The 23,139-nt window shown below is 25.7% G+C and overlaps 1 protein-coding gene across 1 annotated transcript in view; it reads right to left on the bottom strand.

Moving 5' to 3' along the window:
• Positions 1-5,166: 5,166 nt before the first annotated feature.
• Positions 5,167-23,139, bottom strand: part of LOC127277623 (follistatin-related protein 5-like) — a 69,665-nt gene continuing 51,692 nt past the window's right edge. The window contains exons 10-16 of the mRNA XM_051298910.1: positions 18,014-18,135; positions 17,494-17,631; positions 13,036-13,251; positions 12,430-12,580; positions 11,947-12,147; positions 10,439-10,585; positions 5,167-9,116 (exon numbers count right to left, since the gene is read on the bottom strand). Coding sequence (XP_051154867.1) covers positions 8,887-9,116; positions 10,439-10,585; positions 11,947-12,147; positions 12,430-12,580; positions 13,036-13,251; positions 17,494-17,631; positions 18,014-18,135 — 1,205 coding nt within the window. The 3' untranslated portion in view covers positions 5,167-8,886. The remainder of the gene's footprint in view (positions 9,117-10,438; positions 10,586-11,946; positions 12,148-12,429; positions 12,581-13,035; positions 13,252-17,493; positions 17,632-18,013; positions 18,136-23,139) is intronic.

Here is a 23,139-nt window from a genome sequence, read left to right as displayed (position 1 = left end):
TTCCGACTGATTCAAAAATATTAAATAGCTTTTAATTTCCTTGGTAGCTTAATTTATTTTAATGCAGAAATTTCTTTAAATGGAAAATATATATATTCTTTTAATAATTTTTCTTGTACAGAAATTTGCAAAGGAAATTTAGTAACTAATGTTCCTGCAAAAGTTCTTGTACAGGATCCCTGTTCCAATATCCTGCAACTGATGCTAGTGTGATCCTGTGTAGAATTCTTAACAGGATTCCTCAGGGAACCTATAAGAATCCTATATTGTAACCTCTAAAAATCCTTTAAGGATTATATACAGGAATTTTTAACTAATTGTAAGTATGTTTCAGAATTCAAGACTAAGGTTTTATTACGAGTGTTTAGGAAGTAAACTTCAACTTTGCAGTGGTTTTTTTACATTCTCATCATAAGTTAGAAAGTATTCATTTTGGTCGATTTTGACTTTTTTTCTAATTTTAGTGAATCTGTACGTGAATGACGTTTGTCGTCTGTAGTCTGTCTGTGGACTCATTTTGTCCCCACGATAACTTGAACATATCTTAACGAATCGCTTCGATATTTGGTACACGCTTTCAACATGTAAAAATGAAGCCTGAGTGCGTTTGACAGACTAATCCGCCCAAAAATTCAAAAATTATTCAAATTTTTAAAAATTTAAATTCTTCTTGAAAAAATTTTTTTTTAATTTTCTCTTAAAATACTCCCAAAAGTACCTAAACTTTTTTTTCTTTAACCCTTTTCGATACAGATTAAAACAAAAAAGTTATGTTCTATTACGTTTAAGGTAACAAAAATTTTTAATTTTTTTCGATGTGTTATTTTACTCATTAATTTTTTGCGGCACTGTTTTAACCTATTTTGCCGCCTCTTCTTTTAGCAACTTTCCTCCCAGATAGCACGTAAGCTTGCAGCAACCTTGCGGCAAGCTTGCCGCGTAATATTGCCAACCTTGCATGGAAAGTTTACCGCAAGCTTGCAGCAAGCTTCAAATGTCCCACCTAACCCAACCTTACATGGTAAGCTTGCCGAAAGATTGCAGTGTAAGGTTACTGCAAGATTGCACAGTAAGATTATCGCAAGATTGCATGGTAAGCTTACCGAAAGATTGCGGTGTAAGATTATTGCAAGATTGCACAGTAAGATTATCGCAAGATTGCTCAGTAAGCTTGCACGGTAAGCTTGTCGAAAGGTTGGTGCAAGGTTGCTAAATAACCTTGCCCAATCAGCAGAGAAGTTTGCATTGAAAATGAGGACTATGCGCACTTGCAATCATAAGCACTTACGGCTGCGCAGTAAATTTTTTTGACCTCCCAGGAACTGGTGCTCAATGTATGTACAAAAATAAATTTCCTCCCCCCCCCAAATTTTTTTGTTATATTTCGCAAGCTTGCGTCAAGCTTGCCATAAGGTTGCCGAGAAAATTTGCATGGCAAGCTTGCTGCAAGTTTGCTGCAACCTTCTGTGCTGATTGGCAAGGTTATTTGGCAACCTTGCACCAATCTTGCGACAAGCTTACCGTGCAAGCTTACGGAGCAATCTTGCGATAATCTTACTGTGTAATCTTGCAGTAACCTTACACTGCAATCTTTCGGCAAGCTTACCATGTAAGGTTGGGTTAGGTGGGACATTTGAAGCTTGCTACAAGCTTGCGGTAAACTTGCCATGCAAGGTTGGCAATATTGCGCGGCAAGCTTGCCGCAAGTTTGCTGCAAGCTTACGTGCTATCTGGGCTCTCTATAGATTTAAAGTTTTTGAAGCAGTATTCATAAAACATTTTTTTCCACTATAACTTTTCCAATTGTATGCTTCTAATTTTCGAGCGTGAAACGCGAGTGTCGTGATGAGAATGTTATCCTTAAAGTCAAAGTACTTTAAGAAAATGAAATTTAATTTATAAAAACCAAAAATTTCACTTATATAAATTGTACAAAAAAATTTTTATGAATAAAAACATGAGGGCAAAACCTCATATAATAAATTTGTTGATTTAAAAATGCATTTACTTTAAAGTTCTTTTTTAGTGTTTTTAAATTTTCAATTAATTTTTTCTTTTACTCAATTGAAATTAGTTCAAAGCGGAATATCTTATTTTAGTAAATAATTTGGTTTGTCGATTTTCGTTAATTACTCTTTTTAATAAAATTAATAAAAATAATTTCTTTCTTCTTCACATTTTACTTCAAAAGTAATTAAATCAACAACAAAGTCTGAAACAACTACAAAATCTCATTCTACCAAATAGATTTTTGGGTCATTCAACTACTTTCTGGTAGTATAATTAATACAATTTTTAATTTTAATTGAAAAATTTTTGAATTACACAGTGTAGTTAAAAAGTAATTAATGCTACTAGGTTTTGAATTATAATAAACAAACAAAGCGCGTAGCGCGATGCTTAAACAATGCGCGCGAAGCGGGACGAACATCCTTCGCGCACCCCGGGGCGCACTCAAACTAGCGAGCGAAGCCCCCGCAGGGGGCTGCCGGATTTTTTTTGTTAAGTATAATGTTTTTTTGAAGGTTTTTGTAATTTTTTGTTGTGTTTATGAAGTAGGGTCAGCCGGGGTAAATCCGAACGGGGTGTAAATCCGAACGCTAATTATTTCAGCTTAATTAAAATTTTTAAAAATAAGTTCGATATGAGAATTTTTACCTCAGATCCTCTTCAAGAGATTCTTAAGTATTATCCCATTTTTCGTTTGTTAATTAGCAACAGCATAAACAAAGATAACGAGTATTGCAAAAAAGATTGAAAATCAAAGATGACACTCTTTCAGTATTTTGTCTCGTATTTGAAGAAAAAGAAGCTAAAAATTCATTTTATTATTTATAATTGTTTGTTATGAATACTAGAACAGAAACTATTTTTCATTTTTGCCTTCTGTAAAATTTTATTAATAATATCAGACCGTTCGTATTTACCCAGGAAAATTGGAAAACCGGGGTAAATCCGAACGGTATTTTGAATAATTTTTTTTACATCAGAGCCACACAAAATTGTTTTTATTTCATTACACTATTATTTTAACATTATAAAAGTACATAGAAAAAAGTTTTTCTTTCTATACGTATCCTCGTTAGTAATTAATAAGCAGAAACTTAATCTCTGTTCTCTCGAAGGAGTGTTTCAATTTTTTTGCCAAATGGTTTGTTGAAAAAAGTTTTTCAGGATCTTAATAAAATTTGGTATTCTACGATTTTTGGGGTCGCTAATTACCAATTTGAAGTCAGTTTTTCAAAATTCAAAATGGCGGACGAGAATTAAAAAATTCATTGGATTCGCTCGAAAATTGTTACTCGGGGGGTTTCAGGGTCGCTGATTACGAATTTGGAGTTAGCAAATTTGATCATTTTTAAAAATAAGTTTTAGGAAAGTCCGCCATTTTGAATTTAAAAAATTTGACTTTTATTTTTGTATTTACATTCAATCACTCCAAAATACTTTCTGTACCAAGTTTTGCAAAAATCCGTTATGATTTGATAAAGTTATTGAAGGTTTTAATTGTGTAATGCATTTTAATTTTTAACCTGTTTGATTATTGTATTTATATATGATGCATTATTACATAATAGGTTTATTATCGTATTTTTTTTGAGTTTTTATATAAGTTTAACAATTGCAATACTTTAAATTTATTTTCCCTAAGATTTTTCTGAAATACAGTGGCGTTCGTATTTACCCCGGTATTTTAGGAAAGTTGCAAAGTATCGAGGTAAATACGAACGCTAAGTTTCCTGCGATTGTAATTTATCAAAAATTTTTGCTTCCCCATAAAATTGTTCTATGGAAGTAAAGTAACAACTTCATGCACCAGAATACCGGAAGTATTTTTTTTTTTAAAGAAAAAACTTATGTTATTGTTGAAACTTACTAAAAGCGTTCGGATTTACCCCGGTTGACCCTATCTTGGTTTTTTAAATTTCGATGATCGTAATCGATGTGAACTTGATCGACCTAGATTTTTAAATAAAGAATTTTTTTAAATAATAATTTTAAAAGAGTTAAAGTTAAAATTTTTAAATATAATTGTATTTCAAAAGATTTTGTTAATTTTCATACAATAATTAAATTTTACAGAACTAAAAATAATTTGTGAAATAATTTTAGATAACATTTTTTGAACGTAATTTAATTTTTAAAGATTTACAATTTAGATTTTTGAAAGTAATTGTACTTCTAGTGGTTTTTAATTTAAAATTTTTCATGATTTCACTAAAAAAATTTATTAGAAATTGCAGACAAAAATAAAATAATTTGAAAACTTTTTAAGTGAAAAATTGTTTCAGATAGTTGAATTTTCGAAGAATAGTATAAAAATAATTAAAAATAATTGTATTTTAGAAGAGTTATAATTGAAATTATTTTAAATTTCAACAAATTTTAGTAATAATTAAAATAATAAAATAAAATAATAATTCCAAAAGTTTTTAATTGAAAAATGATTTCAGATAATTGAATTTTCGAAGAATATTATAAAAGTCATTAAATTTCATAAAAAGTTTGATTGAAAAATAGTTTAAGATAACTGAATTTGTGGAGAATTTCATTAAAATTATTAAAAATAGTTAATTTAGTGAAGAATTTTAGTTGAAAATTTGTTTAATAATGGAAACAAAGAAGATCTGATGAAGATCTGCATTGTATACTAAAAAAGACGTATTTTGTTTAAAATTTTTGTAAATAAATGTCGAAAAAATTTGGAAAAAGTATGATCCAAAGCCTGCATAAATAATTTTTATCATTCCCTCTCCCTCTTTATAAAGTTTTAAAGAAACAATGAACCTTTTCGAGAATTTTTTTTTCTTCAAAAAATCGAATTATTATTATTTATCAACATTTTTCACTTTTTATGGTGTTTCCAGAAAAATTAGAAGAAGCTGAAAAAATAATCCGCTAATAGAAATAAAAATATTTTAAAAATTGCAGAAGTTATAAGATTTTAAACGAAAAATTTGCAAAAATCTCATTTTTTTTCTAAATTTTAAAAAATTTTGTAAAACTAATGTAAATTTAAAAACACATGTTCAACGGGTTGAATTTTATTAGTGGTTCAAAAATTGTAGAAATAAAAAAAATAAATTTATTTATATAAAAAATTTAAATAATAGCAAAATAAATAATTATAGAATTTCTAATAAATTAACAAATAAGTGATACTCATTATTTGTGACATACTTTTTATTACAAGGAATGCGTCTTAACAAATACACATTAATATACATAATTATTGTTGTGTCGTTATACATTTAGTCATGCCGGAAATATGTATAATAGCGGGTTCTTCTGACTGAAAATAATTATCATGGGATTGTTTACATTAAAAGGACGATGGAAAATACAAAAATTTTCCTATATAAATATATTATATGTATGTCAAAAATTGTTAATTAGATTTTGTAAAAAGAAAAAACAGACGGAATAATTTTTTTTCTCCCAAAAAAAGAAATTCTCACTATTCATTTTCATAACACTATAATTATAATCTCCAATTTAAAAAACATTTCCAATTATTATATATAAATATACAATATAATTTAAACATTTTAACAACCCCATTATTTAAAATTTTTAGTCAGATTTTCATTTTTATTCATATAAAGAGCGTCTCTCTTTCTCTCTCTCGTATGAATTACACTTTTATTTATTTACATTTTGTCCATTTTTTTTTCTTTTATTAATATCAAAGCGGTTTTACGAAGAAAAAAGAAAACAAAAAAGTAGTACATAAGCTTTAAATTTGAATTGCCATAATGAAAAAAAAGAAAAAATTGACTAGAAAATTATTTGGTATGTTTTAATTATATTAGATAATATATGAAATGCGCTTAATATAAATAATTTTTTGTTTATAAATATTCTAGAAATAGAGTAAAAATTCGTAAACAGTAAAATTTTCGAAAATTTTCTATTGTTTACGTTTTTTATTTTTTTTTTTCATTTTTTTTTTTCTTTTTTTTTTTAATTGAACGGAAAAATTTAGTTTCTTCCCCTTATTCGAATGGATCATGTGCAAAAATTGTTGAAGTCCCGTTTCTTTAAAAAAATATTTCCATTTCCGTTTTGAAAATTTGAAATTAGTCTATATATGCTGCTTTTTTTCTTGTCTACTTAACATATATATATATATATATATATTTTTTTTTAAGTGCGACAAATTTTTTTTTTTTAAATAATTAATTGCGCACTGTTTTTTTTCTGTCAGAAACTAAAAACTGTTTGCTATTCTAAAAAAAAATTATTAAACTAGCAAAAATTTTTGTTTTATGATAATTATTTTTAAATTTACGATAATTAAAATTTTTTTACTCATAGAAAAATATTAAAAAATCTATTAATGGAGAATTATAAAAGTACAAATGCAGAATAGAGGAAAAAGTAATTGAATAAAGAGAAATAATAATAATGTTAATAATAATAATAATATTAATAACAATTAGAAACGTTTTTAATAAGGCAGTGGTTTTCAGTTTCTGACTAAATAAGACTTTCGAAAAAGGCCACAACTAAATATCTCTTTGGCCATTGTTAAATTTTTTTTTCCTTTTAGATCATAAAATATGCCTCTTTTTTTTTCCTTCGAGCGATGATAATGATACTACGTCCGATGATAATAAAATTACATATACAGTTCAAACAGGCTATTTTTTTTTTTCATAAAAATGCTAATACTTAACATTTTCATATACTTATATAATTTATAAATATATCATAATAATGTCATATTTATTACTAGTTATTGTGTACGGTGTCTTAAGAGTAAGTACGAAAATGATATTTCAAGGATGAGTGCGTGTGTGGGTTTCTTAAAAGTGAATCCACGAATTAAGAGTCGAGATAAAGAGAAAATTATCCCCCCTTTCGGTCGATCAATTCACTATTTCAACTAGCAAAAATTAAAAAAAATTTTTTTATTTTATTGATTTCTATATTTTTTTTAAATAGAATTTTCATTTAAAAAAAAAATTGATTTATTTTTTTTACATTTAAATTTTATTCATATCTAATTACTTTAATTTACTTTATCAAATATTCAATTAACAGATAATATCCAAATTTTTATAGGCGAAAAATATTTTTAGTTTACAAAACGAATTTCATCAATTCAATTGAAAGATAATTATTTTTCTTCATATACATTGAAGTCGAGTATACAATTTAATTAAAAGAAATGACAAGTCAAATTAAAATTCGAATTCCAATTATAAAGTCCAATTAGCAATATTTCAGATTTGGTATTATCGATTTTCATTTAATGGAGAAATTTTAAAAATTTGTAAATATATGTAAATCAATTTTCAAACAAAATATGTTGATAAATTTTATTTTTTGAAAAAAAAATGAAAAATATAAAATCAAAATTGCGAAAAATATTTTATATTATGATGAAATATCGAACTTGTAAATTTTAACTTGACCTCGACTCTCAAAAATTCCCATAGCAAACGCCACAAGTCCACAAAGGGTACGACTTTGCGTTTTTTTCTTTTGCATTGAAAATAGTTTGTATTGAATTTTCTTTCAATCTGCGTGTTCTTTATTTTATTCTTTTCTCTTCTTCGTCGCGCCGACAAAAAAAGCAAGAACTCGATTCATCGACAAGTCTCGAAAGCAAAATTTTATTCATTTATTTTTCTACTTTCTTTTTTATTTTTCATTGACAGTCATTTTTTAGTTAATTTACTTTCAAAAAACTGATTTTTTTTCTCAAATCGTAAGATTAAAAAAAAAAATTTCAATTATATAAAATTTAATAATTTTTGTTTTAAAAATTTTAATTACATTTAAAATGTAATAAAAATTCTTTCACTTTGATAACAATTTTTGTTGGGAAAAAAGAAAATATTTACAATAATAAATTTGCTTCTTAATTTTTTTTGTATACAAAAAAAAAGTGTAATAAGAGAAGAAAAAAATTCACAGCACTTTTAAAAGTTTGTTCTTGTCACACAATCAAACACTCTGTGGAAAATACAGAGAAAATCAAGAAAGAAAATTCCCTCGAGCTAACCCGAAAGCAAACGCAAAAAGTTTTTTTTTTTTTTTTTTTTGTTTCTGCCGTACTGCTTGGACACTCGAGGAATGAACAAAGTCAAGAATCTTTTTCACCGCGAACTCTTTTCTCTGTTTTGCCAACACATTGTTTTATTATGATTTTTGACATTTCTTTAAAAAAAAAATTCTCTTTTTTAACACTTTGAAAAATCGATTTCACACTTGTAAAAAAAAATAGTTTCCTCTCGATTCTTCATTATCGTTCTGGGAATTTACGAAATAATAAAAAAAAAATAAAAAAAAATTTCTTATTTAAAAAAGAAATAAAAAAGTTTTTAATCGAGATTTGAGAAAAATTTTCGAATTCAATTGATCATTGATCTATAATACGAATTTCCGCCAAGAAACGCATAAAAATTCGAATTGTGCGAAAATTCATATTTGAAAATCCTCCAAGGGGAAATACTTCAAGTTTCTTCGCCAATTTATTTCCCTAAAGAAGCTCCTGTCTGAATTTCTTATAAAGATGGATTTTCTTCTCCGCGGCTTTAAAAGAACAAGAAGTCAAATATCTTCAGAGAAATTGCGAGTTTCCTTAAAGTTTCAAATTTCCCCCCCAAAGAAGTCAATGCACCGCAGTTTTATCGGAACTTTTACAATTTGAAATTCGACAAAAAAAAAAATATATTTCTAAATTGAAAAAAAATTCATTCCTTATAAAATAAGAATTAGAAAAATACTAATTAGATAAAATGAGACTAAATTCGATTAATTTTGTCACACAATTCGAATTTTCGTAAAAGGAAAAATTCCATCAGTAATTTTTTTTTTGGTACTTGCGATGATATTACAGTTCTTTAATATTTTTTTTTCATTGTTTTTTTTTTTTTAATGAAGTGAGACGGTGAACCATACAACCATTGCGGGACGTGTCAATCCTCCAATCTCACAATTTACTGTTCGAGTTTCTCCATTAAGAACAAAGAGAGCTTCATTCGATGGACTGACCATGTATCGACCGAAAATTCCACTTTGAACGATCGGTCTATTTGGATTTCCCCATTTGGCGAGATTTGGTGACATTGCTTTTCCAACGCCCGTAATCATTTCCACTTTGCCTGTAATTATACATTTTCCAACATTAATCATAGAATTATGAATTTTGCTCGCAAAAGCTGACAGCATTCTGTTAATTACAAACCGCACATTAGATTATCGTAATAATAATTCATAAATTCAGAAATGTGAAATAATTGCTTCTAAAGTGACAAAAAATTAGAAGTTGTTATCTTAATATTCCGTTAGCAGATTTATTTGCATTAATTATTTTTTTTTTAAATTTTAATTTTTCCGGATTATTATCATTTAAAAGTCAAACATTGAAATATTGTTGAGATTCTAAAATTTCATTCTAAAAAATTTGAAAAAAATATTTCTAGATGAAAAAATTTTTCCAATTTTAGTTGATTTTAAATTATTCATTACAAAAAAAAGTTTGGAATGTTCAATATTGAAATTCTAGAATGTTAATTTAAAAATTTTTTAGTCAAAGACAAAGGTAATTTTTTTTTTTTAAAGTTAACAAAAATGTAAATAATAATAATAAAGAATATTTTTCTTTTATTTATAACAAGAAATTGATTATTATTTAAAAAGTTTCTTTTTATAATCATATGATTATTAATAAAAAAAAATGAGAAAATTGTTACAACCTAAAAAAATTCATTATATGTGACAGTCCCCGAGAGAAGGGACCTTAGCTCACCAAAACGAATTTCACAGGGCGAGCGTTTGAAGAAGAAGCAGAAACGCGGAACTCGAAGAGTGGGGCGGAACTTCTGAAAAGTCCCCCCACCACACTAACACAACGTTGTGTTTCTGTATACGTGAGCTTCGTCTACTTCGTGTATCTTCGGGTCTCACGTACGCGAAGCTCACGTACGCGAGAGTATAGTTGTGTAAGTAAAGTAGTGGGGCTGATTTCTTGAGTGCCACAATCCGCCTCGAAATGCGCTTGACATACCCATCTTCAAAATGTTATTGTGTCAAAAGCAATTATCCTAATCAGTTTTTGACTTTTGCATGTGAAAAAGCAATTCAAAATCTATCATTTACCATATAAAACTCAATATTGACCTCTGGTGAGCTAAGGTCCCTTCTCTCGGGGACTGTCACATATTTATTTTCAAAGCAACAAAAAATTTTCAGTCTCTTCATTACATTTTAATAAAAAAAAAAATCAGATTTATTTACTTGGCAAATAAAAGAAGTAGAGAGATAAAAAAAATTCTATTTATACATCTATATATTTTCCCCCACATTAATATTGAAAAAGCAAAGGAAAATATTCTCTAGAGAAATCTCGTTATTTCAAAAAAGGCAAAAAAAAAAAAAAAAAATGAAAATTTCAGCAAAAGTGTAAAATTTCCTATTTCTTTACCTGTAACCAAATTGAGAAATAGAATATCCTCTTTATCAGCGGATGAGGCGTAGAGATCATAGCCGTGTGTTGTTTGCGATGGGTAAAATGTGATATCACTGATGTTGAGGGTTGTTTTCACATCAAAGGCAAACTTCAAACCAGTTGCTGAAATTGAAATGTAACACATCTTCAATTTATTTTCCATTTAATTAAGAAAAGAATTTCATCAACACTCGCGAGTACGCGGCAATTAAAAAAATAGCAAATGGAATTAAAATAAATCTATAAAAGCATTTATACGCCTTTTTTATATTCACATTCGTAATTCACAGATGAAAATAGAAATTAATTGAAATATGCCTTTTAGCTTTAGAAAGCTGATAGATTTTTATTTGATTGAATTAGAATGTGAGGATTTCCATTTGACTTTGACAGAAAAAAAATACGCGATGAAGAGGAAGTTATTTTTTTTTTTTTAAAAAAGTAAATTAAAGGAATATTTCATAAAATGTGAAAGCACAGTTTTTTTTATGTCTAAAAAACAAGTAGATTGATGAAATATTTTACTCGATGACTTTTAATAAACACGATATATAATTAAATGTTGCTTTCACAGAAAAATAAAGTGTAAACAAAATTTTCCAAATAAAAAAAAAACGTTAAATACGTTTTGTGTAAAAAAAGAACTTTAAAAAACATTTCATAGAAAAAATTGATTGAGCCAGGATGCATGAATAAGATTAAAAATTGATTTGTTAGAATTTTTATTTGACAGAATTTCATGACCTAGAATTTACTTTTAGCCGAATTTTTATATCTTTGAATTATTATCTTTAAAAAATTTTATTTTACTAAATTTCTATATTACCGAATTATTAAATGAATTTTAATTTTTTTTAAAAAAGAATGTTTATTTTATAGAAAGAATATCAAAAAGAATTCTTTTCTAGTCGAATTTTTAACTTTCTTCAAATTTATATTTTTACAGAATTTCAAAAATATCGAATTTTTATTTTACAGATTTTTTATTTGTTCGAATAAATATATGGCAGAAAAATTTGTACGCTTAGATTTTTAAATTAAATATATTCTGTAAATTAAATTATATTCTGTAAAAGCGTAAATTCGACTAGAAAACAATTCTTTCTAATATTCATTTTGTAAAATGAAAATTAGTTTAAATAACAATTTTGTAATTATAATTTGGTTAAATGGAATTTTTATAAAATATTTAATTATTTATTTCTGTGATTTACGGACTTGAATTTTTATTAAAAAAAAAAAAAAATCGAATGGAATATAATTCTGTCAAATAAAAATGTTAAAAAATTAATTTTCAAATTTATTCGTCTGCCTAATTTAAAATTAATTCGATCTAATAATAATAAGTACAACTACAAGCAACCGATCGTTAGCGAAAGAGAATTATATCGCTAATATCAAATAAAATTTGACACGTTGAATAAAAAAAAGTAATGAAGATAATTTAAAAAAAAAATCTGAAAATAACATTGGACAATAATTACTTTGAATTTCCTGAACGACGAGAACGACTCCACTTTCTTGACGATCCAAAGTGACGAGATGTCGCGAGTCAGGCGAAACCATTGGTTTTCCGATTAAATCGGGTTTGTGAGCGAGAACGGTATCGGTGAGATAGTCGAGGAGTAATTGACCGGTTGGTCTGCCAGTAACTGGCTCCTCGCATTGCAGTATCACAAAACCATCTGCAATAGAAAGTAAATTGAGGAATATATAACAAAATTGATTGGACAAATTTTTTCGAATATTGATGTTCATCAATGGATAAAATAAAATAACAGTTTTTCTACATATTTTTTTCAATTTTAGAATTATTTTTATTTATTTTTTTTCCAACAATTTTAAAGCCGTTGGTATTAAATTTATTTATGTGAAATTTTCATATTCAAATCATATATTTTTTTCTCTCTCTAAAATTCATTTTATAAAATAATAATAATAATAATAAATTAATAATATGCGCTTACAGAGAGCTGAAAATTGGATATGTGCTGGAACGCAATTATAAGGAGCAAGATCTGCACTTCGTGTATATCTCATGTTCGCTAAATCCAATTTGTACATTCCACGTTGATTTGTATGTGTCACGTATCCATATTTGCACATGTAGCCAATGTCCTAAAAATCATTTAATAATTCAAAAACGTCGCAAATTTTAAGCAAATCTTTTCTCTTTTTTCATGCAAAAGAAAAATAAATTTATTTCAAATATATAATAATAAATTTAAATAAAAAAATAATAATAAAAAATATTAAAATAATGAAAAATTAATTTAAATTAAAGGAAAAATAAATTATTTGGATATTACATAAAAATTTTTTTACAAAATATAAAATTTACAATATTCACATGAGAAAACGTTAAATTAAATGAAATTTTTATTAAAAAATCAATTATAAAATAAATTTATAAAAAAAAAAATTTTTTGTGACAAAAAAAAATAGAGAAAATGTTATTTCAGTTGAAATAAAGACATTTTTATTATATCTAAGAAAAGAAAAAAAAAAAAAACTCGGGAAAGTTCAATTTTTATCAAACTTTCTCAGATGAGATTATATAGAAAGTTACAAACCTGACGTTCTGGGATATAAAGACCCCGGACGAGATCAAATTGACCATCAATGGGTTCTGGATGCACCGTATGGTGTTTCCTTTTCTGAGCTGCATCCCTGATTACTTGAACTGTTTTTATTCCAATGTCCCTCTCGCTACGCCAATTCAGCACCCAAACTTGATCCAAAGATGGTACATACTGTAATTCAACTGGAAATTTGTCCGTGACAACTACCTGTAAAATTTCAAAAAAAATTTCTGTTTTTAAATATATTCTATTAAGATTTCTAAGGTACAAAAAAAAATTAATTCTTTTCCGCTCTCACAAAAAAAAAAGTTTCCTTAAAAATAATATTTTTTAAAATTATAATTATTATATTACTATATTTTTAATTAGAATAAGATTTATGTATTTTATAAAACTACAAGCAAAATTAAACGCGCGCCAAATTGAGTATTTAATTGTTTGTTATAAAGAAATTAAAGATTAATATTATCAATAATAATTTCATTTATTAGAATATTATTACATATTAAATAATAATAATGAAAATTATATGTTTACAGGCCTCGGATTATACGACTTTTTTCAAAAATACGACTTTTATCGACTTATTTTAATAAAATGCGACATTTTTTTTACATTTGAAAAAAAAATGTAAATAAAATAAATTTTTTCAGTATAAAATGTAGATCTTCTTTAGATCTTCTTCAATTCAATTAATTAACAAATTTTGAATTAAAATGATTCTTCACTAAATTAATTATTTTTAATAATTTTAATGAAATACATCACAAATTCAATTATATTAAAATTATTTTTCAATTAAAATTTTTATGAAATTTAACAATTGTTTATAATTTAAAAAAAAATATCACAATAAAATTGAATTATTTTTTTAAAATTTCAATTCAAAATAAACAAAAATTCAATTATTACCCGAAATTTTAATTCAAAATCAATTAAAAATCCAATAATTATCAAAAATTTTCAATTTAAAATTTAATTATTTACCAAGTTTTCAGTTTAAAATGAAATAAAATTCAATTATTTTCTAAAATTTCTATTCAAAATTAATTATCCAAATTTTCAATCAAAAATTAACTTAAATTAAATTATTATCCAAAATTTCAATTAAAATTCAATTATTTCCCAAAATTTTCAATTCAAAATGAACTGAAATTAAATTATTTTCCAAATTTTAAATCAAATAAAATTTCATTATTCTCAAAAATTTGAATTCAAAATTTATTGAATTTTCAATAGGTAATTTGAATTTAAAAGCATCGAAAATTTAATTATTTCTAAAATTTTCCATCGAAAATTTTTTTTTTTGAAATTTAATAATTTTAATTATAACTCTAAGGAAATTCAATTATTTTTAACTATTTTAATAATATTCTTTGAAAATTCAACTATCTGAAACCATTTTTCAATTAAAAATGATTTTCAAATTATTGTATTTTGTCCGCATTTTCTAATAAATTTTTAGTGAAATCATCTAAAATTTTAATTAAAAATCACTTAAAGTTTCAATATTAATTTCAAAAATCTCAATTTTAAATCTTTGAAAATTCAATTAAATTTAAAAAATGTTTTCCAAAAATTGTTTGATAAATTATTTTTAGTTCTGTAAAATTTAATAATTGTTTGAAAATTAACAATATCTTTTGAAATTTAATTATTTCTAAAAATTTCAACTTTAACCCTTCGAAAAGGATTATTATTCAAAAAAAAAGTTTTATTTTAAAATCTGTAAAATATTTTTGTTAAAATAAAAAACAAATCCACTTTTTTTGGAATATAAATCGACTAAACGGACTTTTTGTGTCTTTAAGTTGATTCGAGGCCTGTGTTATTCTAATTAATATTTAATAGGTATTCGTTGGCCCCTTGTACCTTAAAAATTAATTTTTAAAAATAAATTTTTTTCAAATTACTATCTTGTACGAAATTTCCTGGCGCATCTTTTTTCTCATCATAAATTTTTTGTATTTGTATACAATTTTTGAATCAATATACAACTTTAAAAAAAATTTCGTTGATAAACGTTGTGTACTTCAGCTGCGTGAATTGAATTTTCGAATTTGGAATTTTAAAGAAACTTATTTCGAAATTTGGAAACACAATTATACAACTTTGGTAAAAATGAGAAAAAGAATTGTCAAAATTTGACACGTCATAAGATTACTATTCAGAAAAACACGTGAAATCAGAAAAGGCCAACTTCAAGTTAGGACAGAAGGACAGACCAAGCATTTTATTATTATATAATTTTAGAATAACTCCAGTGGTATTTCAGAGAAATTTTGTCAAAAATTTAAATATTTTTTATAATTTAATTATATATTTTTTAAAAATAATTAATGTTTTTCATTAAGAAAATTATAATAATTATTAATAACAATATAATAATAATATTAATATAATATAATTATTATAATTATATTATTAAATATTTTCATTTCTTCCTTAATTTGTTAATATACATTTAAATTCAACACTTTTTATGCATACGATTATAAATTTATAAATTTCCGTAAAATTCTGTGTATTATATATGAGGCATTACAAATTTTTTTTTATTTTTTTATGTAATAAAAATGATGTAAGTTATGATTTTTTTTTTTAATTCAACGTCGTCATAAGCAGATTACTTTTGAAACGTGTTATTCTATGTCATACTAAAAGATAAAAAATAATATTATATACTTAACTGCAATGAAAGCAAGTAAAAAATTTCAATTAACTGTAAATAGTGACTTTTCTCAAAAGTGATCGATTTTTTTTTTTAAATTCAATTTCTAATAAATAAGGTAAGGAATTTTTTTTCGGTGTTTTTTGGCGTTAAAAGTATATTTACAATTTTTTTTTTTTTAATATTACCCATTAATTTTTTAAATATTTATTTTATAAATATCATCTTTTCCCATTATCATTAATTTGTTTTTGTATTAGTTTCAGAAATACATCATGTAAATCTCTGCATTTAGCTTTAAAATTGTAAATAATAATTATTTTAATGGCAAAAAAACAATTTTCGCATAAACAGAAAAAGTTTCTTAATTATTAGAGATTGTGCTAAAAAAAATTTCAAAAATCAATTTCATATATAATATTATTTTTTATCTTTTTGTATGAGACAAAAGTTTGAATGCAAATTTCATTTGGAATTCCCTATGTATATATGTATATTAGATATGAAAAAAATTTAATTATATTTTTTTTTTGAGAAAAATTTAATATCGAATGTAGTAAATTTTTTTTTTAAAGGATTATAATTATTATACAACATTCTATACTTATTAAAATTGGATAAAAAGAATGAAATAACAATATGCTGAATGTCTGATCAGAAGATGTGAAATCTACTTAAACCGATGCTATTTTCCCAGTAGAATAACTAAAGCTTTAATCAGACAACTGACGTTAAGTCAATTTAAAATGAAATTCAAATCACTCTCTGAATTTTATATCATTCACAAGCGCGACAATTATACACATTTTAATAACCATTTTTTTTTACAGAAGAATCACGAAAAATGTTCTTTATATTATATGTAATTAAAAAAATCCAATTAACGTGATATGAAAAATTAGATATGAAAGAAAGTGAAGGAGAAGAAAAAGTGAAAAAAAAGAATGAAATGATGAAATTACATTAATAAAAAGGATTCAAAATGGAAATGAATTTTAAATTCAGGAAATTTGAATATTATTTCATGAAGAGAAAAACGAGGAAAAGATTCGTTATGAATCTTTATCTTTCCCTGGCAGTATGTATATAGTTATTTTTTTTCTTTTCTGTCTCGAGTTTCTTTTCTTTTTTTTTTTTTTTTTTTGTTTTAATACTCTATTCTCTTGTTCCCTTTTAAATGTATCGTTGAACTTGGCTTTTTTTTTTATTATTGCAAGTAAATGATGTAGAAAATCGTCTTCTGGTGAACTCGACTTTATAAATCTATTGAAAGTCCCTCACAAACAGAGTTATAAAAAATTCCGAGGTTTCGAGAGCAGCAACTATAAACGAAGACTTTCAGTTTATTTATTTATCAATTCCTCTTTTTAAATTTTCAGACAATTAATTAGATTTTTCCTTCAAGTTTTTATTTTACTTTTTATTATATTAAATTTATTTGATTTTTTACTTCTTTGTACATTTTTATTTATTTGTTAAAATTTCTATTTCTGTTCTTATTTATCATATATAACGTAAATAAATAATTGTAATTATACTGAAGTAGAATATAATAATCACGATAATTATAATTGTTTTTAATTTATTTTTTAAATTTCTAGTTATAATTTTAAATTACAATTATACGATTAATTGCAAACATCAAATAATAAATAATTTTTTAAATTAATAAAATCATTCTCTAATAAATGAAATAAAATAATTTTTAAACATTTTTCTTTTGGTGTTAAATAAAATGGAAAATGAAAATTTATTTAAAAATTGTTTAAAGTACTTACGTCAACAACGACCATTTGAATTTTACTAATAACAAGAATTCGATCCTTGTCCGGTTGAGAAACATAAACGTAACGATTTGCAACATTAATAGCACGTCCCCAGGTGCAAGGTACATCTTTTCCTCCACATAAATATTCCTGAAAAAAATTTCAATATATTTTAATGGGCCAAAAGTTTTGAACTTTCAAATGAACAAAATTTTTTTTTTTGTAATTTCTTTAAGTACGAATTTCATTACAAAATATTTTTTTAAATATCTAAAAAGAAGTTATTAATTTAATATTTATATTTAATTTACTGTTTTATTTTACATTGATATTATAATTTCTAATAATTTATAGATTGAAAAAAATATTTTCTTCATTTGAATGTTCAAAACTTTTGGCTCATATTTTTTATATCGAATTTTCACATTCTAAAAAAATTGTAAAAACTATTTACTTACAATAATATATTATAAAATTTTCAATTTTTTTTTTTTTTTTTTTTAAAGGACTAAATTTCGAAAATATTAGGCACCTGAGTTCCTGGTATAATATCAGTCGATCGAATTTGATGATAAAGTCGACAGGCTGAAGGTTCGTAGATGGAAATTCCTTGTTCGTGAAATGAGAAAAATCTTCTCTCCTCGTTCGTCGCAGCTGCAAAGAAAAATTACATATCCTTAAAACTTTATTAAATTTCAAATTAAAGAATTCTTATATAAATTTTGTTTTCAAAAGATATTAAAAAAAAGACATATTCTCGGAAATATATATAGTATATATATATATGAATTTCAATTTTTCTCAATCATTTGCGAATTTTTATTTTCTTTCAAAACAGATTCTTTTCTTTTAAAGTTACATTTTTTTTTTCTGAACATCTTCCGCGCAAGCAAATCTTCTTATATTCCCAAGAGATATAATCTAAAAGTCAAATTTTTACGAAGATAAACTATTCATCGTTTAAAGTGAAATAAAATAAAATAATTCTATGAGTCATGAGCTTTTTTTTTTAAAGAAAAGACATCATAGATTTTAATAAAAAAAAATTTTCTCTTTAATTTAATTTTTCTGCAAATTGTTACTCATTCATTCGGATCTTTTGAAAAAAAAATAATATTGTAAAATTAAAAAAATGTAATTTTTTTTTTAAATTATGTAACTTTCTATAATGTCAGTAAGTTGATTATATTATTGGAAAAAAGTTTTTTTTTTTTTCTTTTTTTGATACCCCTAAAGTATTATATTGGTCGTAAATTCATAACGTTTGGGAGATCGTTAGAAACACATCTCGTGGCACGGCCGGGAGATAATGGAAGCATGGGAACTGGAACGAGGTAAAAACGAGTGAAAACTGGTGTTAGCAACGCGATGACGAGTAACACGAAATCTAACTTGGTTTTCGATACCCCGGAACGCGCCGCGCGTTATATATGACCAAAGTTATTGACTCGTCCAAACTTGAATTTCCGTCACTTTTATCCCGCAAAAATAATTTTCCCATTTTTCTTTCTCATATTCTTTTTTTTTTTTTTTTTTTTTTGCTTTAGCCCCTCGAATTGATTTCATTCACGAGGATAACAATAATAATACACTTTCGGTTTATTTTTGAAAATCAGGTCATAAACTTGAAAAAAAATTACCAATCATATCTCTTTCTTTATTTTTGTCAAAAGTGAATGTTGAAAATTGAAATTATTTTCCCCTAGAAAAATTGTACGTTTTTAAATTTTTTTTTAAAAGTGTAACCTAACCTTCATTCCAATATAAAAATTTAATGTAAAAAATGCCTGTGTAATTTTATATTTTACAAAAATAATTTTTTAAATAAAATAAAAAAAAATGCCTTTTGTTTTACTTTTTTATAAATTTTTTGAATAGCATAACATTTTCTTTAACCCCTTGACAGTCGATGGCCCATATATGTTCAAAAAAAGTCGTACCCCCATTGTGATTTTGGACATATATGTCCACATTAGAAAAAACCCTGGCGGATTCGATTTGCGTAATGTCTACTTAACTAAGCGGACTTTAGGTAGACATTAGGTAGACATGTAAAAAAACGTATAAAAAAGCTATTAATCGACTTATTATGATAAAAAAAAAGTTGATAAAAGGGTAAATGAATGTTTATAGAGTAAATTCGTACAAAATTTGTAATTAATAAAGCAATAAATAATTAATAATGAATGGAAATGTGCGCGAGGTACCTGATCAGTTCAGCTGTACAATTATTTTCGTGCTATTTTCATGAAAAGAATATAAATTAACTGCAAAAACAATTGATATTTATAAAAAAGTGTAAAATTGATTTAATTTTATTGTTTGCAATACGAATTATTAAATAATAATTAAGTTTTTATCAAATGTGAATAGTGTTGTGAAAACCTGTGAAAACTAATGAGTTACTACATTACCGATCGCATATGATAATAAAAAGTTCTCGATGAGTGTAACAAAAAAGCTGCAATCATGTCCGTAATTTTGGACGAGAAACAATTATGAAATCAATAATTATTTGTATAACTTTATTCTGCATTTTAAAATTCACTTTTTATTTTCTTTCAAAGCAAAAGCTTGGAAGAAAACATGCTCGCACTGTATTGTAAAAACTGGTGGCGCCATCTCTCATATGCGATCGGTAATGTAGTAACTCATTAGTTTTCACAGGTTTTCACAACACTATTCACATTTGATAAAAACTTAATTATTATTTAATAATTCGTATTGCAAACAATAAAATTAAATCAATTTTACACTTTTTTATAAATATCAATTGTTTTTGCAGTTAATTTATATTCTTTTCATGAAAATAGCACGAAAATAATTGTACAGCTGAACTGATCAGGTACCTCGCGCACATTTCCATTCATTATTAATTATTTATTGCTTTATTAATTACAAATTTTGTACGAATTTACTCTATAAACATTCATTTACCCTTTTATCAACTTTTTTTTATCATAATAAGTCGATTAATAGCTTTTTTATACGTTTTTTTACATGTCTACCTAATGTCTACCTAAAGTCCGCTTAGTTAAGTAGACATTACGCAAATCGAATCCGCCAGGGTTGTCATTTAACAGAAATTCTAACTGAATTTTTAATAGTGAAAGCATTTCTATTTCACCGAAACTCCATGTGACCGAAACTTTACTTGTCCAAATTGTCATTTGATAGAACTTTCACATTTCCGATCATACACCCGACCGAAACATTTCAGCGGGAGTTTTAAAATTCACCAATCAAATATTATCAGGAAACTTGTGTTTGATTAATTTTAAAGCTCCCGCTGAAATGTTTCAGCTCTGTCACTTTCATCATTTCTTCGCCGTTTTGGTCCCTAAGGACCTTACAACGGCAATTTTTCCCTCCTCTTTCCCCATGGTGCATCGGTAGCGAGGCGGCTTGCCAAATCGCCGCCGTTTCAACATGCCGGCAGTGCTTCCGCTAGAGAATGGATATGCTTATATAACATCGGGAGTTATAGTCCTTAAGGACCCAGGTATCCCTTCTCTGCCTCGAGCATGAAGATAAGCGCAATTCTGTCACTTTCATCAATTTTATTCATACTTTAAACATGGAAAACGCTTGTTGACATCTAATAAAATTAAAATGTATGTTGATAATTAATTTTGTTATATATTTGATTCAATTGCATTGATAGGTAATAAAATATAAATTTTGAGGTTAGGGGTGTTTGTTTACTTAAAAAATATATTTTATATCTTTTTTAATAACATGCATACTGGATATTGTTTAATAATGTTGTTAAAATGTAAAATGTGATTAGTAAACAAACACCCCTAACCTCAAAATTTATATTTTATCACGAATTTAGAGAATCTATCAATGCAATTGAATCAAATATAAAACAAAATTAATTATCAACACACATTTTAATTTTATTATATGTCATAACAAGCGTTTTCCATGTTTAAAGTATGAATAAAATTGATGAAAGTGGAAACAAATTTTCTTCCCCGTAAGAATAACATTGTGTCGTCTTTTTGTTGTCCCTCCAGGCCTCTGACGTCATAATATCTTGAACTCGAAATATCTCGATGAACTAACACTGCCTAGTTGTATGATCGGAAATGTAAAAATTCTATATCAAAAATGACAATTTGGACAAATGAATGTTCGGTCAAATGGAGTATTGGTGAAATAAAAATTCCCTCACTTAAAAATTTAGCTTAGTAGAATTGCTGAGAAATGAAAAAATAATTTTAAAAAATGTTTACGCATTTAACCCCTTCGCAGTCTAGTAGAAAAATCGTTTGTGGGCTCAAAACGGTCAAAAAAAAAATTTCCAAAAAAATATATCGTATTAAAAGTTTTCGGGGTCGCTGAATCCAAATTTGAGATCAGATTTAAAAAATTCAAAATGGCGGATCCAATATGGCGTAATAATTTAAAATTGATTCGATTCGTTCAAAATTTGGTACTCGGGGGTTTTTTTGGGTCACTGAATCCAAATTTGAGGTCAAATTTGGATTCAGCGATCCCGAGAACTCCCGAAAACCAAATTATTACGCCATATTGGATCCGCCATTTTTAATTTTTTTAAATCTGATCTCAAATTTGGATTCAGCGACCCCCTGAAAACCCCCGAGTACCGAATTTTCAACGAATCGAATCAATTTTTAAATTTTCTGCCATAATAAGTCGCCATTTTAGGTCCGCCATTTTGAATTTTTTAAATCTGACCTCAAATTCGGATTCAGCGACCCCAAAAATCTTAGTATATCCATTGACACTCAAATCGAATTATGTTTAGTATGTTCCCTGGCGGATTCGATTTGCGTAATGTCTACTTAACTAAGCGGACTTTAGGTAGACATTAGGTAGACATGTAAAAAAACGTATAAAAAAGCTATTAATCGACTTATTATGATAAAAAAAAGTTGATAAAAGGGTAAATGAATGTTTATAGAGTAAATTCGTACAAAATTTGTAATTAATAAAGCAATAAATAATTAATAATGAATGGAAATGTGCGCGAGGTACCTGATCAGTTCAGCTGTACAATTATTTTCGTGCTATTTTCATGAAAAGAATATAAATTAACTGCAAAAACAATTGATATTTATAAAAAAGTGTAAAATTGATTTAATTTTATTGTTTGCAATACGAATTATTAAATAATAATTAAGTTTTTATCAAATGTGAATAGTGTTGTGAAAACCTGTGAAAACTAATGAGTTACTACATTACCGATCGCATATGAGAGATGGCGCCACCAGTTTTTACAATACAGTGCGAGCATGTTTTCTTCCAAGCTTTTGCTTTGAAAGAAAATAAAAAGTGAATTTTAAAATGCAGAATAAAGTTATACAAATAATTATTGATTTCATAATTGTTTCTCGTCCAAAATTACGGACATGATTGCAGCTTTTTTGTTACACTCATCGAGAACTTTTTATTATCATATGCGATCGGTAATGTAGTAACTCATTAGTTTTCACAGGTTTTCACAACACTATTCACATTTGATAAAAACTTAATTATTATTTAATAATTCGTATTGCAAACAATAAAATTAAATCAATTTTACACTTTTTTATAAATATCAATTGTTTTTGCAGTTAATTTATATTCTTTTCATGAAAATAGCACGAAAATAATTGTACAGCTGAACTGATCAGGTACCTCGCGCAC

The sequence above is a fragment of the Leptopilina boulardi genome, unplaced genomic scaffold (assembly GCF_019393585.1).
Source record: "Leptopilina boulardi isolate dan_hultmark-lab unplaced genomic scaffold, ZJU_Lbou_2.1 LbouV2_172, whole genome shotgun sequence".
NCBI classification, from domain to species: Eukaryota; Metazoa; Arthropoda; class Insecta; order Hymenoptera; family Figitidae; genus Leptopilina; species Leptopilina boulardi.
This window is presented reverse-complemented; position numbering and strand designations above follow the sequence as displayed.